The sequence below is a fragment of the Cinclus cinclus genome, chromosome 4 (assembly GCF_963662255.1).
Source record: "Cinclus cinclus chromosome 4, bCinCin1.1, whole genome shotgun sequence".
Taxonomy (NCBI): Eukaryota; Metazoa; Chordata; class Aves; order Passeriformes; family Cinclidae; genus Cinclus; species Cinclus cinclus.
The window spans coordinates 61,362,186-61,385,274 of record NC_085049.1 but is presented as its reverse complement, the minus strand read 5'-3'; the positions used below and the strand labels follow the sequence as shown (position 1 = coordinate 61,385,274).

General features: G+C 41.1%; 1 protein-coding gene across 1 annotated transcript in view; it reads left to right on the top strand.

Moving 5' to 3' along the window:
* UTP20 (UTP20 small subunit processome component) overlaps nucleotides 1-23,089 on the top strand; it is a 63,193-nt gene that overhangs the window by 21,825 nt on the left and 18,279 nt on the right. The window contains exons 19-40 of the mRNA XM_062491409.1: nucleotides 71-147; nucleotides 999-1,078; nucleotides 1,715-1,958; nucleotides 2,523-2,726; nucleotides 4,445-4,535; nucleotides 6,287-6,372; nucleotides 6,976-7,101; nucleotides 7,634-7,800; nucleotides 8,205-8,413; nucleotides 11,133-11,276; nucleotides 13,606-13,685; nucleotides 14,535-14,761; nucleotides 15,700-15,844; nucleotides 16,275-16,362; nucleotides 17,473-17,616; nucleotides 18,234-18,284; nucleotides 18,373-18,525; nucleotides 19,043-19,198; nucleotides 19,581-19,721; nucleotides 20,528-20,665; nucleotides 21,866-22,005; nucleotides 22,482-22,561. Coding sequence (XP_062347393.1) covers nucleotides 71-147; nucleotides 999-1,078; nucleotides 1,715-1,958; nucleotides 2,523-2,726; nucleotides 4,445-4,535; nucleotides 6,287-6,372; nucleotides 6,976-7,101; nucleotides 7,634-7,800; nucleotides 8,205-8,413; nucleotides 11,133-11,276; nucleotides 13,606-13,685; nucleotides 14,535-14,761; nucleotides 15,700-15,844; nucleotides 16,275-16,362; nucleotides 17,473-17,616; nucleotides 18,234-18,284; nucleotides 18,373-18,525; nucleotides 19,043-19,198; nucleotides 19,581-19,721; nucleotides 20,528-20,665; nucleotides 21,866-22,005; nucleotides 22,482-22,561 — 2,971 coding nt within the window. The remainder of the gene's footprint in view (nucleotides 1-70; nucleotides 148-998; nucleotides 1,079-1,714; nucleotides 1,959-2,522; nucleotides 2,727-4,444; nucleotides 4,536-6,286; nucleotides 6,373-6,975; nucleotides 7,102-7,633; nucleotides 7,801-8,204; nucleotides 8,414-11,132; nucleotides 11,277-13,605; nucleotides 13,686-14,534; nucleotides 14,762-15,699; nucleotides 15,845-16,274; nucleotides 16,363-17,472; nucleotides 17,617-18,233; nucleotides 18,285-18,372; nucleotides 18,526-19,042; nucleotides 19,199-19,580; nucleotides 19,722-20,527; nucleotides 20,666-21,865; nucleotides 22,006-22,481; nucleotides 22,562-23,089) is intronic.

Here is a 23,089-nt window from a genome sequence, read left to right as displayed (position 1 = left end):
AGAGGAGCTTGGTTGGTCTTTAACTACTGTTTTTTGCATCTCAACAAGATGGTGTTATATGTCATTCTAGGTGCCTCTTCGGTATTTACTGGGAATGCTTTATATTAACTTCAGCCCCCTCTGGGATCCTGTAATTGAACTTATAACGTGAGTATATGCAGTTGGATGCTGTAATCTGTAGTTATCTCATGGGATGTTCCTTTCATTCTTCTGTGAACAGAAGCTGAGGTAAAAAATGTCCAATTTGGAGAGATTTGTGCGTGAGAACCTTCATGTGAGATCTTCTGAAATTACTTTGATCTCTCAAATCTCAACCTATGTAGATTCTTCAACTTACTTCCTTTTCCTACTTTAAAGGAACTTCCAACAAATACAGTCAAATAGCATCAGAGTTTTTTAGTCAGAGGTGGCAGGATTTAATTTATGTTTCACAAATGCTTAAAAGAACAAGATATGTCTCTCAGTTTCCTCATCTGCCAACTTTACTGTCCTTACTGGAAAACTTCTAAATCCTAGTAAAGAGTAGGAAAGTCTTACCATGGTGAAAAAATTAGTGACTTCTTTCAGCCTGACTTTATCTTCCTTTTTTTTTTTCCTCTCTCTGTTGTGCGATTAAAAAGGATGGGATTTTCCTCTTCAAACCAGTGAATTAATTTAAAAAAATATCTCTTCTAAAGATATATCCATGGTAATTCTTCCTTTGATCCTATATGATTTGCTATACAGAAGTCAGTAGAAAGCTTGAGAACATTTTTACTCGGTATGAATTTATTTGAAGTCATGGGATACAACCAGATTATTTTAATAACAGTTGACATTTGCAATTCTTGAGAAAAGGCAAGGAAGTGCTACAGCTGCATTGTGCAGATGTCCTGTATCTGGACAGCCACATTAAAGCAGTGATCAAAGCATTTGATTGTGGTAGTTGTTAACTAGCTGAGTGATGCTTGCCTTTTCTTATCTTCCTTCTAATTTTGTCCTGTATTCTGCTTTGTTAGTTCTCATGCAAAGGAAATGGAGAATAAACAGTTCTGGAAGGTCCTGTATGAACATTTGGAGAGGGCTGCTACCTATGCTGGTATGTCATCTTTCCTAAGCATGGCTATCATAGTAACCCAGCTGATGGTGAATTATGTGGCTGTTTTTCATGTGCCCCAAATTTATGTGTGGGGGGTGAATTCAGGACCAGTACAACTGTCATATCCAGGGCAGGAGTGGAGAGGCTTGGGAAGAAGCTGTGTCTCCTGTCCTAAACATCAAGTAGTAGATTTAAAAGGCTACCTGCATTACAGGAAGGAGTTGAAGGTTGTGGGAAACCATGCTACAGTTTGATCTTTAAGGCTTAAGGCTGGCACTACTCAGACTGGTCAGGAGCAGTGACAAAACCTGGGTAATGATGCAGACAGTCTTTGCATGTGCTCTTGAGGTTAACCTATGGGAATATATAATCTAATATTTCAATACAGAGTCAGAAGTGTTCAGCCATTTGTGAACTTCCCTGTTATTCAAGGGAACTGAGCCCAGTTGAGAAGTGCCAGGGTTTCAAGGCGTCCTAGAACGCTTTCTAAACAATGTGTCTTTCAGGTCAGTGCTAAATAAATTGCATCTAAATAGGTGCGTGTCACCAAATGTATTACTTTTGTAATGGGGGATAGATTCCTTGCTACTGGTGGTTATGAAATAACCTGAAAAGATTTTCTTACCTCTTCTGTAGAAATGGAGCTACAAAATGAGCTAGATGAACAGGAGGAGAGCATTGCTGAAACAGAAAGTGAGAAGATGCCCGAAGGAGAGGTGGGGACTGTCTTTCTGGAGCAGCTGAGGAGTAGAACAGATTGCAGTGAAAGGCTGGACCACACAAATTACCGTTTCCTACTGTGGAAAGCACTGGATAAGTTTCCAGACAGAGTGGAACCTCGGTCAAGGGAACTTTCTCCACTTCTTTTGAGATTCATTCGGTAAGTAAGATTTATTTTTCAGTTGCGTGGACACATTGCTTTCAATGTGCTGCTGAGCTTTAAGATTGGCTACCCCATTACAGACTTTATTTCTTGAATGCGTGGATGATGACGTGTCTGTTTCCAGTTAAGATAACCTTCTAATTGGAATGTGGACTTGGTTAGAAATGAAGCAGGCTGCTTTCTGCTGAAGCAGAAATGAAACTTTCAGCAGGTCTCTGCTGCTCAGTCTCTCATTCATTGACTTGCCATTGTCACAGTCTGGGTACTCAGTTACGGATTGATTTCAGTGGAAATACACACTTTGGTATTCTGTGATTCCAAATTAAAGTGTTTTCCCCCAGGATGGAGAAAGTGCTGTTTTTGTTAGAGGCTGATTCAAATTCCTGCTCTCCTGGAGGGAGAGCAGTGGTGTACTTGCATATGTGTGCACATATCAGACTGTATGATGGGCATAATAAAATGTTATAATAAGAATGGTGAGGTTTTCAGTTGCTGTTGTTGCCCTGAAACCTTGAAAATTGTTAGGCTTCTTAATTCCTTCCTTCCTTTTTTTAATCACAGGAATGAATACTACCCAGCAGATTCCTTAGTGGCTCCATCTCAGGATCTCAGAAGGAAAATTAGTGGGACCATAGCAACAAAACAAACACCTGCTGAAGAGGTGAATGATGTTGCTATGGAGGAGGAGGAGGAAGAAGAAAAGGAAGAAGAAGAACCAGTTAATGTAGGAGTACCGAAAAAGAAAACAAGAAGAGCTGCTGCTAAGTAAATATTTTTGGCTTTCCCTTAGTGCTTTCATGGAAAGGCAGATTCAGCAGCTCACATTGAGACACAAGCTGTGTTTTTGTATATAGCATTTTTTTCTTCTTTTGCTTGTGCTTCATCTTTTCTCAGTGGATTACAAGTCAGAAATTCTGCTTGTACAGTACTAAAAATTGAAATACATTGGCAAGGTTTTATCATTATCTCGTTACCTGCTGATCAGTCTGTGGCGTGTTTTACTTTAAGCAAAAAATGTGTAGTATTCTGAAGCCGTTCTGAAGTTTTTGGAGACTTTTGTTCCTGAATTCCCTGGATTCTCTTTGTATACCTATTAGTCTTTGAAAGCTGTGGGCACTGCCAAACACTTTTAAAAATCAGACTATTTGTTTAGGTATCCTAATATTGGGATTCCACCATTTCTTGCCCTTTAGAAATCTTGTCTTCTTAGGGACCAAGGTTTTTATTTGGTAGACTGAAGCTGTGTGTTGCTGAATATCATTGTTGCAGTGCTGAACACATGAAGAAAGTTGCTCTTTCTGTTAATTCTCCCTAGTGATGACCTCTGTCAAATATTCTTTACAATACAGCACAAAGATTTATATTCTGACTCTTCTTTTGCAAAGGATGGCTCTTGTAATGACAGAGAATTTCAAAATATCACCTTATATGTTGGAACTAGACAAGTATTTGATATGTGACCTAAAGTGTCTTTTCATCCCAGGTGTCCTATGGGTGTTTCATTTTTTCCCCAGATTCTGGCTTGTATCTGCAAGTTATCAGCAATTAAAATACAGTGACAGTCCAAGATGTTTTGTTGTTTTCCCAGCCTCCATCTCAAGTCATCCACGCAGTGAAGTGGAAACATTAGCTCTCAGTAGCTGTAGCAAAGGCATAAAGGATTTACCAGGCGTGTGTTAATGAGTTGTGGGGTGACCTTCCTTCTCAGGTCAGGCCTGTGCCAGGGAGAACTCCACCTTGGGGCTGTACCCCGTGTCCCAGGAGGCCTGGCTGAAACAGGGGTGCACACCTGCCCCAGGTTCCCTGTGGGGTTCCTGGGAGGCATCCTACTCATCCCTTGTCTGTGCCCAGCCATGGAGGAGGGTGGCCCAGCTCAAGTGTCTGGAGAGTTCAGTGTAAATTAGCAGAGGAGCAACTGAATGACAACTTCTACCAGTCACACAGCACACATGCTAGAGGAGATCTCACACCATCCTTATCCTGGTCTCTGCCCTTTTCCATGAAGAGGAGGTGGGGCAGATGTGAGGTGACCCTGCCAGCACTAGAGGAACTGGCTCCTATCTGTCTTTGGAGCCCACTGTTAAGTCCAGTGCAGTCTGTGGCTGAATGCAGCCCATCACATTGGTAGGAGTAACATGGCCACCAGTTATGGACAAGTGAATAAACAAAGAGATAAATACAGAATTTTTGTGTTCTAGGCTGGGCTGGCAGAGAGAAGTAAGCTGCATCCTGGCTGTACCCCTTTCTCTGGAAAAAGCTGAGCCTACCCAGTGCTACTGAAGTAAAGGCATTCTCTGTGCAGTGAAGTGACAGCTGGAAGGAGCTGCTTAGGGAGCAGGACACCTCTTACTGTGTCTGAAATAGTGCTGAAAACACGGGATCCTCTTGTGTTATTTTTTGTTTTCTTTCATGTTAATGAAATTTAATTAAAGTTTCCTGTTTGTCTCCTGGATATTTTGAATAATAATTGTTTTGTTTTGCAGGCAACTAATAGCCCACTTACAAGTTTTCTCAAAATTCTCAAATCCTCGTGCATTGTATCTGGAGCAGAAGTTGAATGCCTTGTATACCCAGGTGAGGTTATTTGCTTACTTTTGGAATTACTACTAATAAATTAACTCGCTCTTATTTGAGTGCAGTGTCTAATACTGAGGAAACCTGTCATTTTCTGAACTCAGCTGTGATAGCTGAAAAAGGAGCTGTCCTTGGGAGGACTTTCTAACAGGCTTCACTTGAAATGAGCCCCTTAGGCAAAAGACCTGTTTAAGATACCTGGCTTAAGTTTGCCAGGAGTGGCACTTGCAAACAGATCTGACAGCAGACTAGTAGTCTTTGGCAAGGTAGAAGAGTGGCTGCAGAGGATATATGTTTCACTTACACTTCCTGCAGGATCTGGAGGAGGATTTAGAATCCAAGGATTGGGTGAGATCTAAGGAGATTTGTCTTTCTCCTGTAGTGTTTTGTGTACTAAGAGTATGGCCAGTATGTACAAGAGATCATCCAGCATCAAAAAAGGAATTTCGTCTTGAAGAATATTGAGTTTGCTTGGTTCTTTTCTGAGGGATTTTGTGAAAGAATTGTCGAAAGTATGACTTCAAAGAGGGAGTCTAAGTCTTTATTTTACAATCCTTAAAATGTTTGGGTTTTTTGGGTTTTTTTTTAGGTTTTTTTTTTATTTTAGAGGTTTATGTTGGTTCCCAGTTTGTGGATTTGTTCCAGTCTTTGGAGTTTGCTCTCACTGTTCCCAGTTTGTGTTTTCTGAGGCTGTGGGTGTTGAAAGCTCCATTCCTTAGTCCCTGAATTTGAGAATCTCAAACAGACATCCACTCTCTTTCAGTTAATCTCAGAGTATTGCTCAGAAAAACAGTTGATCCATGTGTTTGCTTGCTTGTGTTCTTAGCAAAATATTGGACAGCCGTGTAAAGGTCAAATCACTGTGGGAAGAACAGTTTGGCACAAGAAGAAAGATTACTTCATCACTTACTGTTTGTATTTCTGCGCCTTAGTATATGGATTGTCACGGCTGGTGTGTCCATCTGGCATTGGGACATCATGGCAAAGTGACCTTTGATGACACTTGCCTGTGCTATTTAGTAGGAGACTGAAGAACTGATAAAGATTCTGTCTGGGAAAATGATCTGTATTTCTCAATTTCTTTTCCCTGTCCTAATCAATCTCAGAATCACAGAGTATGCTGAGTTGGAAAGGACCCAACAGGATCATCAAGTCCAGTTCCTAGCCCTGCACAGGACACCCCAAGAGTCAAACCATGTGCCTGAGTGCGTTGTGCAAACACTTCGACTCGGATATTCTTGGTGCAATGACCACTACTTGGTGTTGTTTAGGGCCTAGGTTATGAAGAGTCATCTTCAAGAGAGGGCAAATCTCAGTGAGACTTTGCATACCAAGTCTTCTGAGTAGTTTGTATTTGTCACAGGAAAGAAGTGCTGGTGTCTTGGAATGGTTTGGGTAGTATGCTTTTTAATCCAGTCTTCTTAGATACACAGCTGATAACTGTAACTGCATTTTGATGATAAATGCAAACTCCTAGTGGTCCAAAAGACAACTATGAAAAAACAAATATTATAACTGTCCTATGTATATAGGAAGGAAAAGTATACATGGGCTATCAGCAGCCATGCCCCTTTTTACAAGGGGCATGTGCATCTTGGCTTTGTAGTGGCAACACATACATTCTGCCTCCATTTGAATAAGTTAGTCCAAAACCTGCTTGAGCTTGTAGCCTTTGGGTTGTTTCACTATTTTTTTCACTGTTTCACTACTGCCTCCTAGATAGGAACTCAATTTCTTTCTTTTCTTTGCAGTTACTCACTCATCAAGACCAGAATGTACAGAGAATAGCTCTTGACTGTATAATGACATACAAGCATCCTCATCTACTGCCATACAGGTAAAGGCTTTTATATTATTTTAGCATTGGTGAATGAACCTCCTGTCATATCAGAAGCCTTCTTTGGGGTCAGTTTCATTTGGGGTTCTGTATTTGTTGAAATATATGTAGTATATGAAGTATATGTAAAGTTTAATTTTAGCCAGCTGAATGTTTTATATCTAAGAGAGGAAACCAGGTCTTGAGTTTGATCAGTGTCTCTTTTTTTGTTTAGAGAAAAATAGCAACACTTCCATTCTGTCCCAGAATAGTGTCAGTAATGTTAGTAGTTCCATCATTAACAAATGTGTCTTTTGTACTGATGATTAATTACCACTCAGAGAGAGTGACAGCACAAAACTGTAGTTTGTGGTTAAATAATTTCTTTGGAATATATGCAGGACTTATTTGTCTACATAATTAGCTTGAACTTGCTGGCTTTTAAAATAAAAGTAAAATAAAGTAAAAAATAAAATAAACTTTTTTATAAAAGGGTGAGAAAATAGTACTTTAACATTTTGTATACAGCAAGGATAGATAGGTAATTATATATAGATGCATCTGTATGTCTATCTATTTCTATAAGCCTACCTGCCCTCAAATAATGTTTATTATAACTCTCAGGGAGAACTTGCAAAGGCTACTGGAAGACAAGAGCTTTAAAGAAGAGATAGTTCATTTCAGTATTTCTGAGGAGACCACAGTAGTAAAAACAGAGCATCGACCAGATCTCGTCCCTGTTCTTATGAGGTGTGTTCTGAAGTGTGAGTTCAAAAGCTTCATGGCAGAGTACCATAAGCAGCATGTAATGCTGCTTCTCATTTTGAACAGTTGAGAGAAACCCATGGTTAATGGTATTGTTTGATGACTTGGTTTGTGATATTCTCTATGGTTTCCTTATTAACACATTTATGTAATGTGTTATGCAAACGGTGTTTTCTTTAAAAACAGCATTTTGGTACATACTGTTTCTACTAAGGATTACAGAGAACTGTGGGGATGTTTCAGTTCACTGAGTACTGCCAGCTATTGGCAGTGATGTGAATTGTCCTGCAAAGTAACGAGTTCTGTGCCTGAATTTTCCAGCAGAGCTTCCATTGTAGTAGCAGGAGGTGATCTTTCACTAACATGTTTTTGGACAATATACAGTAGTTCAGTGGAGACCCTGAAGGAAGAACTTTCACTAGAGAATATTTTTAGGCAGAGTTTCTCCTGCAGAATAAGAGGCTGGAAAGCAGATAGCTTGCTGGAAGTTAATACCACCTCTTTTTGGTTCTTCAAGAATTCTCTATGGCAGAATGAGAAACAAAACAGGAAGCAAAACACAGGGCAAGTCTTCAGCGAGCACTCGCATGTCCATCGTTCTTCGGTTTCTGGCTGGCTCACTGCCAGAAGAGATACGGATGTTCTTGGATCTACTCTTTGAAGCTGTGAAGCAATTTAGTAATGGTAGGTAGGCCATAGAAACTGGGGGGTGTGGTATTTCCTGACCTGTAGAGATGTGGGAGGATAAAAATACTGTGTTTTACATGTCCAAGGTCAGAAAAACTGAACAACTTGCACAGCTGTGCATGTAAGCTGTAGCAGGCCAGGTGTGGGTAGTGGCTGGCATTGTAGGCTGGCCTGAGTATTGTGGCAGTAAAGAGAGCTTGTAAAGTACTCTGATTCTGTAGCAGTGAGAGACATCTGTGTATCAGAGAGATGGAGACACAGAGCTCTTACTTAAAAATATGACAGTGAAGGTCTGTAATTTAGGGCTAAATTCCACTATTTTTCACTGAAAAGATATTCTTGATAGTGAGTGTCTTCATTGTGCCTCCCTAGATAATTTGCTGTAACTTTGCCTATCACAGGGCCTTGCCAGACTGCAGTCCTTCAAAGTATGTCAGAGCTGGACTTAGCTAAAGTCCTGCCTCTTGGACGTCAGCATAGCCTCTTCAATGGTCTCGAAGTTGTGTTGAAAAACATGGGACATTTGATCCAGCAATACCTGCCTGAAATTCTACAGATTCTTCTCTGCATGACTGCTGTGGTATCCTGCATCCTCCAGCAAAGAGAGAAGGTACAGTATATGCAAACAATATACAAACATGAAAATTAAGTTTCTTTCTTTCCTCCTTCTCTGTGCCTACATATATAAACAGATCTTTACTGATTTAGGTAAAGAGAAGTTGAATGCCATTGTGGACTGAAACTTAGCTATTAGAAGTCTGTCAAAATTGGAGGCCAGTGGTACTTGTCTGAAAGTGCTGCAGGGCTCAAGCAGTGCAGGCAGAGTTAATGTATTTAGAATACTGATTTGAACTGTGTTTTTGTTTACGTTACTGAAAAGAGAATTGGAGGTGATCTCTTTGAATTGTTCCTACCTGTTTTGTGGAGAGATGGGCATGAGAGAGAGAGAAATGTTCTGTTGTAAACATGTAACAAGATTTTATGGCTGGAAGTTAAAATTTGCCTTAAATATGGAGTTTCTTGGCTGCAAGGATAAAACATTTGAGCAGGGGAAGGAGAGGTTTAAAGTTCCTTGCCTGAAGACAAACCTTGTCCGTGAGGGGTTTTGTTGCAATGCTAGACCTCAGGGGAGCTCAGAATTGTGGATGATCACAGTGATTATCTTCCCTGGGTGTCTTCTGTCATGGGACACAGGAAGGACATGGCTACCAGCCATGCTTTCAGCATACTGAAATCATCTTCAGCTCTGTATCAGGAGTAGTCGTACTTGAACCAGTGTTACCATTTGGGTCTTATTCAGGTATCTGAAGAGCACTGCAAATGTTTTTTCCCTTGCTGAGCAATGGCTGTACATGCAGAAGGGGTCAGGTGAGGAAAACATCCAGTTAAAGATTGGTTGCACCTAAAGGTGGGGCATGTTGGCTTATTGCTGTCCTGTACACAGGGGAGCAGCACAGGCATCCCTGAGCTCTTACTGGCTTCTTGGGATCTGTTGGCAGCTGCTCAGAAACTGCAACACTGAGCCAGGCTTTTCTGTCTTCCTGCTGCAGAGCCTGCTCATATATTAGGTGGGAAATAAGCAAAGTGCACAGTCATCATCATCACTGTGGTGTTGAAAGCAATTATGATGATGGAGATGATGGACTGAGCAAATGGGAGTGTATGTTTTGTCACCATGAGTGTGTTCTTGCCAAGACCCAGCTGTTAGCATTTGAGGTTAGAACTTGCTTTGAAAAAATCCATCAAACAAAGCAAGTCCTTGCAATAGGCAGTATCCAAGGTCTCATAGCTGCCTGTGAGCTTCACAGAACCTTGTAACTGTCTTAATTTATGAAGAGGATGAGCAAATTTGAGGACATCAGCATCCCACAGTCTGACTTCAGCAGTGCACTGCATCTGCCTACATGTTTTCAATGAGGACAGGAGTTCTAAAAGCTGCTTCATTAACTTCTGTGAAAGCTGCATTTTGCCAGAGTTGCTGCAGTAATCCTGTCATGGTTGTGTAATGTCAGGAGTGACAGTCCGTTGTTTCTCTGAATTTAATTTAGCACTTCATTAGCCCAGGGGCTGTTAAAAGCTCAAGGGAGAGTGTGAGAAATCTGTTTATCTTGACTAATAATTAGAAGACATTCTTGGAGTTTGAGAGTAATTCATTGCAGACTGATACTGCCTGGACACTTAAACATCAACTCTGACTACTTTGAGACAAGTTATTAATTTACTATTTCCTACTTATGGTGTTCACTGTTGAGTTTCTTTGTCCTCTCAAAGGCTTAATCTCAAAGAACTCTTACAGTGATTGAACAGTGGGAAACCCAAAATTATTTCACTTGGAGGTCACCGTTAGATATAGTATCCTGGTTTGTACTTTCTTTGGGCTTTCAAACAGTTCATTTGCCACCTGGAGGCTGATTGCACTCCATTAGTACACATTCAGCATAGCTTGGGAGGTCCTGTTGCAAGAGCTTGATCAGTTCCTTTTCCACCATCTCCTCTTTGTCTTTTTTACCTGTGATTTTGTATTCTCTGTGGTGGATCATGATATGAACTGGACACCCAAAAGAGCTCCAGTATCAGACAGTGGCTGTTATTTGCTCTCATCTGGCTTTGCTGTTTCTGAGGCTGAAGTTCATTACCTCTGCACTGTGGAGCTACTTCATGTGCTCGTGCTGTGAGCTGCATTGCACAGTATGGAAATAATTTACGTTACTCAAGTCAAGACTCCTCTCAGGGAGGAGAGTCAGAATGCAGCAGTGCATGAATTTCCTCACTGAAATGTTTTTTCTCCCAGGAAAGGCTATGGAACATAAGCACTAAATGGGTACAGGAAGCACCTTCCTGTAACCAAATGCTATAGCCCCCACCCTACTCTGCTGGAAGACATAATTCACATTCTTACCTTCTCTTTTTCTCCCCCCTTCTCTTCATCTGTTGATTTATTTTCTTTCCAGAACATCTCAGTGGCAAAGTGCAACTTGACTTTGGAGAGCTGATTTGGGTCCTTTCAAGTGTAAAACAGAATTGTTTAAGTGTCAAGGTGGCCAGATGCTACTGGGTTAAACCTATCAGCATGGATTTTTTTATGAGGTGTAGGAGTCCTGTGTAATGCAGGACTCAATGCAGGAACAGGCAGGCCCTTTTTAGAATAATTGAGGTCAACTCTGATGTAGATTGCTGCTGTGAACAAGTTACAAGAGAAAACAGAAGTTTCTGCAAAGGCTGTATCTGGATGTGGTCAGTCAATTGCTGAATTTAATTTCAGAGCAAGTAGTTAGTAGTTGTTCTGCCAAGGTCTTACAGGGTTTGGTTTTTTGTATGTTTTTTTACAGGTCCAACTTAGGTTGATTAATCCACTGAAGAATTTGAGACGTCTTGGTCTCAAGCTTGTGGCAGAGTTTTTTTCTGATTATGAGACGTACAGCTTTAGTGTGGAAGAGATTGATGCAGTTTTCCATGCAGTGGTATGGCCTCAGGTAAGTATTCCTTATTTTTCCAAAGAACTTGTTTGAAACGTGTACCATGCAGAAAACTCCAGCTGTACTGGAGTCCATCATGTCAGCTATGTCCGTCACTAGATTGTATGTGGCCTTAGACAGATTCTGGCATCCCAGTGTGTCTGTGCAAGGCTAATTTCTTGGCTCGTGTCTGATTAGTCCTGGAATAATCAAGTCACAGATTAAAGTACAAATTAATTCATCTGGGTAAAATGGATGTCATTTATTTGTTCTTTAACCACAAAAGCAGACTTCTTCCCTAGATGCTTCAGGGGAGATAAATAATACAAGTGATTTCTAGGTGCACTTTGTTACTTTTCTGTGTGACAGGTGTTGTGTAGGGGACTGCAGAAACAAATGCTGCTGCAGGAAAGGAAGGACACAGCACAGGCTGTCAGTGGGCTATGTGGTCTTAATGCCTGCCTGACAAGGTTCCATGTGGGCACAGTGACAAAGCACAGGCTTGTGGCTTTTATCAGAGAAATTCAGATCACCTCTGAGCTTGGAAAATGCATTGTTGTGAGATGGAGAGAGAACATAGAATTTTAAATTAAATTGTGCTGTCTCTGTCAGTGCAGTTGCTCTGGGGTTGTCAGGGAGTGCCTGTACCTGCTGCTGGGTGTTGTCTGCTCTAAAAGCAGTTGAGTCCATGAAAAGGTTAACTGAGTAATAGGGAAGAGTGCTCTTCCACAGAGGCTTTTGAGATATCCAAATGTCCAACTTCCTTGCAGCAGAAAAGCCTCTTAAAGAGCACTGGTGTAGTCTGTGACCACAGAGCTGCTTCTCTCTAGACATTGTGTTTGTTTACTTCTACACTATTTCTCTGCTCTACCAGTAACAATATGTGAGGTGTGGTATGGTTATATGGACAAACGGGAGATCAAATAGTACTAGGCAGTGCATATAGCTCTGTATTGCACTGGGCTGAGCAACAGGGAAGTAAGTGCATGTTCCTGGTTTGTTCATGGAGTCTTCTTACAGCCAGGTGCTGTGTGGGAAAAGCAGTGAACATTTATTGCAGTTCTAGAGCAGTTCAGGCTTTAAGCCAGCAAAGCACGTAAAGCTTGCAGGGAACATGGTTTCTGCAAATACTGAGAAACTCTGAACAAGATGTACTGTTGTTACTAAATAGTTAGAATGCCTCTTGTCCTTACATATGTCAGGAAGACAGATGATTTTGAAGCTTGGATGGTAGTATGATCCAGAAGCTCCCTCTGGAGTCTTTTCTGGTGAACTTCATGAAGATCTGATTTTGATGAAGAATCGTTTTGACTTGTGTGCTTTCCTTTTTTAGAACTATAGAACTGAGGTGTGTAAAAACTCACGGAGAGAGCGAATTGTTTTAAGCCTGTTGAACCTGCAATTGGAGTTTACTCTTCGTAGCCCAGGATTTTGCTGCAGAGGCTTTTAGCCTTCACAGCAGCATTCCTGCAGGATTGGTTTAATGGTTTACTCCCCATTGTATATCATTCAGGAGATCTCTGTTTTATGCAGGGCAATAGTATTACCAGCCTTCGGGACAGGAGAAGGTTTCTAAGGTCCTGGCTATGATGGCCAGACCTATCTTCTGTTATGCTCAAGTCTTGAGCACACTGAGCTAGTCCAAACCCCACATGCACCATTCTGCCTACTGCCCCTGAATGTACTGTAGCCTGCTCTGCCTCTGTGTTCACTGGTGGTGCCCTGCAAACAGTCCAGCCCTGGTCACAGTGGAAACCCACCTGTGTGACTTGGGTGGAGCCTGTTGGATCATGGAATGGCAGAGAGGAGGGTGCACTAGGTCACCATAGCCTGTGTCCAGTCATGAAGGAGCAGCAGCTATTCTGTGTGGCTCAGGCTAGGCACCTCTGAGGTGGGGTTGTTTTGGACACAGAACCCTGTTAGGAGATCCCATTCCTGGGATGCAGTACAATGTTCCAGCCTCTCCAGTGAGGCCATGGGGATACAGACCAGGTGCTGGTCAGGGCATAAGAAGTGTGGGAGGAGTGAGTTTTGGGTGCTGTGCTTGAGATTTCATAGGTATGTCTGGGAGAGGTTGCTGAGTCTCTGTGGAAAATGTGAGGCATCATGGGAATCTAGTTTCAAGGGGAGGGCAAAAATGGCAGCTGGAATACTGTGTAAACAGGACTGAGATGATCTAAGAGTCATTTGACAAACATTGATGAAGTTGGGAAATTACTTTATAAAAGGTTGAAATTATTTTATTTAAAAGGTAAACTACAGAATGTGAGGTCTTTGTTAGAGATGAGGTTTTTAAGTAGCTTTACTTACTTGTGTTGCATTGGTATCTGATTTTTCTCTCCTTTAGGTCTGCAGATTGGCTTCAGAGAGTCAGTATTCTCCAACTTTTCTGCTCAAACTCATTCACACCTGGAGTAAGAACCCCAGGTAAGTGTTCTTCTGGCAAAGAAGCCCAAGTACTTCTGAATACCTAAAACACAAGGAAAAAAGGGCACACTAACAGGCTGTGAATAATTATGTCCAAAAGCATATTTTCTTCTTCCATTAGACTCTTGTTCTTTTGATAGCTGTCAAAGCAGCTGGGAAGCTTTCCAGTTTATGCAAGAACTCACTTTTTAATGGCTTTTTCCATGTGTTAATAACTAAGCACATATGCAGCCCAAACCCAGCTCACAGGTGAGGAGGAGGTCTGACGTCTTAGGATATGTCAGTCTAACCAATGACTTCTTAGTCCTGCGAGGTGAAAAGTCAGTTTTGCAACATATAATTTCATTTGTGTTTTTGTGAGTCTCTATTTCTTTCTATTTTATGAAAGAGTAATGGGCAAGTTCAGCACAGAGTCTGTAACTGAGAGTGTTACTGAAAGTTGTAAAAGAGTGGTTTTTTTATTCAGACACTGAGAAGTTCCAGGTCAACTGTCTTGAGTGATTTTTGTCTCTTCCACAGACTCAGTGTTTTTCCTTTGCTAAAATACCTAGTGCTTCTCATTGGTTGGCATGAAGACCTTATGACCTTATAAATGGTGTTGGACCACTAGGTTAGGAGCAGACTAAGAAGAGACCCAGGCTGTGGAGAAGGGATTAGAAAAGGGACTTGATAACCTCTCAGCCTCCATTCATTATATTTTTCATGACACTGGGTTCTGGTTTTTGTGCACTTTTATCTTGGTTGAAGTGGAAGACAGTCTTTTTTTTTTTTTTTTGTGACTTCTCACACAAAATAATTATCAGCTGAAAATTCTGAACCTAATTAATATTTTTATAATCTTTCTCCCAGGTATTTCCCTTTGCTGGCCAAGCAGCAGCCAGATCATCCAGAGAGCGATATACTGACAAATGTGTTTGCTGTGCTGTCAGCCAAGAATCTGTCTGAGGCCACATCCAGCCTTGTGATGGACATTGCTGATAGCCTTCTCAACAGCCCAGATTTTGAGCCCACGGAGCAGGTTTCCAGTTTGAGCGTGACTGACTGTGTTGTCATGGCCACTGGAGACGTGACAGAAGGTATGCCTGCCTGAGAGTTCTGAGACACCTGTTGGGTGCCTTAGATGGAGGTGTTAGATTATAGTGAGGCTGTCTACTCTAGCTAAGAATACCGGGGAGGAGGATCTCCTGACAGAGGTGGAAACATCAGTGTATGAATTTGTCTTGTTGTGCTCAAGAACTGTAAAGTCCTGCTTGTTTGATAACTGGTGAGATCCACATTTGAGTGTCAGGGTCCTGAACATTGATAGATTCCTTATGAAGAGGGAAATGTTGACCTGTTCTGTCTGTGAAGCTTTAATTGACAAGTTCAAGAACTGCATTGCTGACTTGGCTGTGCACCTAACACCATGTTTTATATAATGCACATGTATGTGCTTTATAACGTAAAACATATGCACATGATCCTGTATAATTTTGATGTTTAGTCTGTGCTCCCTGACAGGAAAGACCCGGTGTCTTTGAGAGTTAGTAAACAGAACAGTTGTGTTTGATGTGTTCGATGCTGTGGAGACATCTTTCACCTGCTACACTCAAAGCTAGTGGAAAGGAGCATGTACCCTTTATGGCAGATTTGATTTTACACAAGAGGTCAGTGGTGGAGTAAAGAAAACCACATCTACAACTGCTCCAGTCATTTTAGGAGATGTTACTACTGTTGAGGAATACCCTTGGTACCTTCTGATAAGCCTAGACTTACAAGGGCTGTTACTGAAATCTGTGAGGAGAATGGTGTGTGCTTTCCTTGATCCCATCTCAGACATGTTAGACTTGGTCTCAGCTAGTGCTGGTGCTTCTTCCCAGCTACCAGCTGCCCTGCACGTTCATAGCTCCCATTTACTTTTGCTTCCACTAATGAAGTCTCCTTTATCCTAATTTCCCCTTTGTATGGGTTTGGATCTCTCTTCTGTTTCTTGCAGCAGTTTCTTGGGTGTTGCTAACTGTTTCATCTCTTACAGAGCCCCTCAGCCTAGGTTGCCGCTTGGTCCTGCCTCATGTCCCTGCCATACTTCAGTACTTCAGCAAAACAATGTTAAATGTGGAAAAGGTGAAAAAGAAGAAGTACAGAGCTCAAGTCAGCAAAGAGCTGAGTATACTTTCCAAGTAAGTGGTTCTTAGAGCCTGAAACAGTTAAAAAGCTGAAAGGAAGGAGGAAGAAACAGGCTTATTGCCATAGTTTCCAAATTTAAAAACACTGTGTCTCAAACTTTAATTTACAACGGTTGTAAATAGCTGGATCTGTCATTGACTTGCAAGTTGCTGGTTACTGAGGTGATAAGTTTTCTCAAGTTGATTCTAGCTGGTTTTATTGCTGGTACTCAAACCTAATGAGGGTAGAAAAAGATGCAGAAATGCCTGTAGTCATGTGAAACTGAATGCTTAGGCTGGGACTATGAATTTGGTAAGTATGCTCTGTTAGCCTGAATAGGCTGACAAAGCCTTGTGAAATGACACTAGTGCTGATGGACTTCTTTGCTCTCTACTGGTGATTGAAATTATAAAAAAGAGTAAGTTACCTTGTCCAATTTTGCAGGATCAGCAAATTTATTCAAGAAAAGAGCCAGAATTCAGTGCTTGTGAGCCTTCTCCTCCCTTTCCTTTATCAGAGTAACATGGAACAGGTAAGGGAAAATTATTTCCTCCCCACTACTAAACAAACATACATTCCTCTTTTAATAAAATAGATTTGTTTGCTTAAGGTACACTTAAAAGCCTTACTGATTATATGCCATTTCTTATTATTAGCCTGCAGTCAAGTGTTCATGTGTTTTTAGGGTGCTCAGAATGCCCTACTGTGTGTTGATGTGCACTATTCACCCAGAGGTGCCAGTGCCCAGACTGATTCTGTTCCCCCTTTTAATGGGGAAAGTCTGCAGAAGTTATAATGCAGTCTTTACTTTCTTCGTCACTGAAGTCAATCCAACAAATTGCTTGCAGTGTTTGAAATAATTGCTGTTCTTCACTGTGGATTTTTTGCACCCCAAAGCCAAAGCCACAGCATCTAGACAGCAATGTGAATACATGTGGTTGAGTATGTAGTATGTGTGGTGTATTGGGCAGTGCTGCATTAGTCTGCTGAAGGGTGAAAGGCAAACTGTATACAGTACTATTTTTTAAATAAGGATTTTAAATCTGTCAATCATTAGGGGACTACATGTGATTTCTGTTGAGGGAGATCGTTCAAAACCTTCTTTACTGTGCAGTAACTGTACTGTCACACATTGCCCAGAGAGTCTGTGGAGTCTCCCTCACTGGAGATACTCAAGAACCATCTGGATGCAATCATTTGATGTGTGCTCTGGGACCACCCTGCTTGGGCAGGGAGCTTGGACCAGACTGGCCTCCTGTGGTCCTTTCCAACCTGACCCATTCTGTGATTCTATGAAGCATAAGGTGCTGTTAATGTTCATCTCACATATTCAAGAAAGACTACTTTTTAAAGCTATGTTAGTTCTCCTGACCTTTGAGTCATGGGGAAAGACACATAAAAGAAGTCTTTATCATGCTGATAGTCATCTCTTAACACTGTATTGTTTCTAAGTGAAAGTTTGCAAGTACTTTTGAGAGATTTGATGATTGCATTGTATGCTTCTAATTCTTTGTTCTCCTTCAGTGTCTCTGATTTGAATAAAGTACAGCAGTGTTCACTTTGTGTCTTGAAATATGTCCCAAGAAAATGAAATAATCTTGTGAGGTTTCAATACTTATGGAAAGTTACGTGTCTCTTTCAGGGTACACAAATTGACATTCTGGAGACAGTTCAGAACTTGCTGAAGCATTGCTCTAACCCTACAAGCTTTCTCAAACCACTGGCAAGGCTTTTTTCTGTCATCCAGAACAAACTGTCTCGAAATAAGCTGTGCTTGGTATTTCAGGTATTGCATTTCTACATCTTTCGATGCTTTTTTTTTTCATTTGTTCTAAGAGATCAGCAACAAAGTAATAGCACTATTTATCTTTGCACATGACTTTGAAAACCTTTTTAATATTCTTCTGGTGTGAAGTGAAAATAAAAGAATTATATGTGATAGAAATTAATGAGCTGCACAAAGATTTGTAAAAGTTTTGGCTTACAGCCTGGTTGATGTCAGCCTCATGGGGATCTTTAGTGTAAGAGAAGCCAAGTAAAACACTTAGCTACAACAAATCCTGCATGTTGATGAAATAAGAATGGATTTCAGTGTCTTGAAGATGATTTTTATTTGTATTCTTCTCTCAGTTTATAATAGGCTGTTCTGTATTACTTTGAAGTGACTTAATGTAACTTCTTAGCAGTAAAACACAGGAAACATTCAGTGTAGGTATTTAAAAACTTAGGAATTTAAAACACATAATCTCCAACTTCAATAAGAAAGGCTCTTACGGAGGTTCTAATAGGAGAAAAACTAATGCTGCTGCTTTGTTTATTTTTTTGTCTCAAGTGGTGAAGTCTTGAATTATCCAAATTCTTAACAACTATGAGTTTAAGTGGGTTTTTAATGTTTCTTTTTAGACTTTATCTGACTTGGACACTAAGTTGAAGTATATTACTGATGTTGTTAAGGTATGCAGTTTCTTTACTCCCTTTTCCCCCTAATACGGTATGATCAGTTTCTGTCATTTTTCATTAACACCTTGTTGCTCTGTCTCAGCTGAATGCCTTTGATCAGCGACATCTGGATGATATTGACTTCGATGTGCGTCTCTCAGCATTTCAGTCAATCACAGCCCACATTAAGGAAATGCAAACAGTGGATACTGACTTCCTCATCCCTGTTATGCACAACTGCTTCTATACCATCCAGGTTGGCTGAGTATTCCTTCTCTTGCTCTATTGACCATGTGTCCATGATGAATCTAACTTTCAGCTTACTTCCATTGGCTGTTTTTTGGCACCACGGACATTCAGAAAGTACCTTTAGGTATTCTTATGAGCAACTTTTTGAAGTTTTGTCTGTTTACCTTTTCATCTATGTATCCCAAAAGGAAAATACAGTGCAGCACAACTTTCTGTCAGTGATCCCTGGAACTCTGGTCATTTTGCTGGATAAAAGGCACATTCCAGGCTTGAAAGGCTGATTTTCCAATTGTTGCAGCATGGTCTGGTTGTGTGGGCCTGCTGGTAAATCTAAAAGATTTTTTCCTGATGGGTAGGGTGGGCATTAATTTGGGACTAGAACTTCTGTAGGAATGCTCTCAAGAGTTTTTGAGTCTCTACAGGACTCATTATGCTGTGTCCAGTGCTACTGTTCTGTCCAGGCTTTTGGGAAGAAAAAGTTGTCATAGCCAGACTCATGTGGTGCTATTTCTTCATCCACTCAGCTCGGGGATATGGCTCTTAGTGACAATGCAAGCCTTTGCTTGACCAGTTTCATCCACCGACTGGCAGAAATCAGTCACACAGAAGATGAGTACAAGGAGCTAATCCAGCACACTCTCCTGGAGTCTGTGAGAAGAGGTCTGAAGAGTAAGACTGAGGTGAGGCAGTGGTATCTGATCACACATTTCCAGCTATCTTCAGGGTAATGAGGCATTTTTTGGATGAGTTTTCGAAGTCCCCTACTGGGATAAGAAGTGCAGGTACCCACTATAAACTTACCCTTCATTTTAAACCTTACAGAATTCTAAAAAATTACAGAAATTAACAGTGTTTCTCTGCTGTTGTTCAGCTTTTCTTAGTTGTAACTCATTCTTTGGAGGGGAGGCTTTAATTTACATGCAGTCCATAATAAGTGCATTTGTTATTACTGAGAATCAGGAGGTTTGATTAAAACAGTTGTAAATGACAGCACTGCTGTTTTCAGGAGTGTGTGGCAGCCTCTCCAAGGGATGCTTAACATTCATTGCTTGCTATTTGTAGAGCGTCCAGCAGGACTACACATCACTGCTTTCCTGCCTCATTCAGACATTCCCAACAAATCCTGAATTCCAGGATTTGGTCCAGCTGACAAACCACCATGATCCTGACATGGACTTCTTTGAGAACATGAAACACATGCAGGTAAAAGCAGGCATTTCTTAATGCCTCTCCCACCCTGCCAAGTAAAATCCTTAAGAAAAAGCCCCTTACTGTGAGGGTATGTTTTGCAAAGCATCTGTGTGTTGTCTGCAGAGAAATTGAACCTGTGTCATTAGATACTGTTACAAAAAGCAGGGATGTGGACATGATCAGGAGTGATTGGGAATCAAAGTCATGTTTCTGTCTAGAAATGTCTTGGATTTATGATAGCCCACAGTCATTAGGATCCTGAAGATCCTTCTTGATACAGGCATGAAATGTGTCTCTGTTTTTTCTGACCTGTTCCCTGCTTCTCTGTCTTGAGGTTCTGCAGCCCCTTCCCATTCACAAACCTTTGCAATATAAATGTTGCATGAAGTCTGATCTCCTGTTTTTTCTAGCAGTATGAAAATACATTTCTTCTGCTTTCAGAGATGTGATCTGAGAGAGTCTTTGCTGTATCTGTAGTTATATGTAAAGTTGCAAGTTTTTAACTTGTAATTTTCTCTAGTCTTTGCATCTCATTGCAGCAACTGCTGTTTGCAGTTGCCTCCCTTATCTACACCTGAAGGTAGCACAGTCTTATGATTGTGAATCCATAATGCCATTGACTTGGACTATCTATTGAGGCAAAAGGCTAGTGAAGGCCCAGAGATTTAAGGAATAAGGCATGACTTGGAAATGACTGTAATATGTTTATGCCATTACCTGAAACAGGGAGATTTTCAGAAGTGCTGGATGCAGGTGCTCTCTCATGCTAGCTGTGACTCAAGCAACACCTCATTCACTGTCTCCCATGTCTGACTCAGATCCACAGGCGAGCACGAGCTCTGAGGAAGGTGGCAAAGCAGCTCACTGAAGAAAAGCTTGTGCTGTCTTCCAAATCCCTCCAGAACTACATCATGCCTTATGCTACAACTGCTATTTTCAGTGAAAAAATGCTTAAGGTAGGCTCTTTTAATTTAATGCATCCACTTGAGTATTTTCTTATAAACCATTTTCCTTGAAAACCTAACTGCTTTAGACAACTAATATGTTTGTGCAGTGAATATCTCCACTGTAGACAAAAGTGCTGTACTGGTTTTGGTAGCAGCAAGAGGGTTTGGAGAGTGCAGGTGCCATCTGAGCCCAATCCTGTATCTCCTAAACTTGTCCTGCTTCTCAAATGTTAATCTCTTGACTGTTTGGGTTAGGTTTTTTGTTTTGTTTTAGTTTTTTACTTGGGGTTTTATTTGTCTTCATTTTTTGTACTAGTCAGCTTCTTATTTTTTTCCTCTGTATCCAAACTTCTGTCTTCTGTCTAGTTGTAAGATTAGTTACTCTTTGACAGTAGACTGTGGGAATATAGTCTGTGCCTAGTAACAGAGGTGGGAACAAATACAGTTTTTTTCTGGATTTAGAGGGAAACTGCAGGAATTCGCTGAAAACATTGGAAATCAATAGCAGCTTTGTAATTAAAATTTGAAGGGTGACATTTTGTTAGTCCCTTTCACTTTCAGTGAAATTACTTGTAATGTCAGCATGGCTCTGAAAAGCAAGGTTTCACACTTCTGTAGTTCCCTGCACACCACCAGGAGAGCAGCAGACCTGCTTCTATGAAGCCAAGTAAATGTCTAATTTGCTTACTGTCAGAAATATTCTTCTGAAGCTGAAACAATTGGAGTTCAGGCACAGAACCCAGCCCCTGAAGCAGTGCAGGCTGTGCCCCTCAGTAGAGTGACTGAGTAGCTCTTTGACCAGAGGGCAGTGATATGTGTTGATTAAAACTTTGGTGAAGAAATAGACAGATTTTATTTCACATCTTAAGTGGGTTTATAGTTGATCAGCATAACCCAGCAATGTACCATGTGTTTGTGGTTGGATGCCTTGACTGGTTCTTGTTCTTAGTTCTTAACACAAGTGAGCCCATAGGTTTAAGTATGCAAGAAAAGGTAAACGTGTGCAGAAAACTTTGGAGGAAGTGGGTCTGGAGATCTGCTTGATGGACTGTGATTTTTTTTTTTTCCTAACTTGCTGCTCAGGAGTAGAGCTAAAACTGAATCCCAAGCATCCCAACTAGACAGACATTACTTCTTTGAGTAAAGGATGTTTTAAACACATGACCATTGTGAATGCTAACAGCAACTGAATTTCTCTCTTTTGAGCAGCATGAAAATATGGTAACAGCCTCAGTTGAAGTTGTTGGAGCTGTCTGCCGACATCTTTCATGGTCAGCATACTTGTACCACTTAAAGCATTTCATCCATGTCTTGCAAACAGGACAGATTGGTACGAAGCTGGGAGTCAGGTGGGTACCATGAGCAATGCTGCTCTGGGTTTCTCCAAAGACTGCTTAGGCACAATTCAGTGGTTTTAGTAGCATCACATGGATTTTAGCCTCTTCCCTGAGATGAGAGATTGTGGGCATGGCTCATTGCCTGCAGCTATGAAGTTTTAACAGGTTGTTACTTTCTTCCTCCATGTGTCATTGAATGTATGGCAGCAGTTCTGTCAAGCTGTCCCTGCTCTTGAGACACCTCCATTGCTCCAGTATCACCCTCTGTGAGGTTTCACAATGAGCTAGGTCACAGAATGCATGTAGCTGGGAAGTAACCACTTTTTATTTTCTGGGGCTTTTCAGGATAAACCTCCTTACAGTGCAATGTCACCAAATCTGATGTTTTCCAAAAAAAGTGTTTGTAAGATTTTTCACTTGTGTTTGTATATGCATCCTCATCTTTTTTGTGCAGAGGGCTGATTTTATGTGATGTTTTCCTTCTGCAGCTTGTTAGAGACGGTACTGGAAGCCTTTCACTTCGACCACGAAACGCTTGAAAAGCAGCTTTTGACCATTGACAGCCAAGGTGAGCTTTTTGTGTCTGCTTGTAAAAATACTGCCTCAAACTGCTCAAATGCAGCTAATGAAAGTTTTGTGTTTTACTCTTGACATCAGCTACTTCCATCTTTTTAAAATGGGCATACTGGAAGCTAGTGTTGACTTGTCTCCTCAGGAATGGTGCGCATTTTCTTCCTGTGTGTTGACAAAGTCAGGAGAGGTATAGGGAATCATCTGCACATTACCACTCTATCCCAGGCATCTCTAAGTCAAAACAGCCCAGAACCTGTGTGGTTCTCAAGGTTTGCACCCAGCCATGTGGCTACTGGCATACCTGAGTTTTTTATCTTTGATGTTGGCTGCTCTCATGGTTATCTGTAGCCAAGATGTCCTCACCTTGCTTCCCTCATCATTTCACAGGACCAGGTCATATCTTCAGCTTCTTCACTATTGTCGTTACCTCTGTTAGGACCTTTGAGTGAAAGAGATCTCACAGCTATGCTTGTCAGTACCTCTTGCCTTGTGAAATTCTTAATTTTAAGTGAATGGCAGTTCT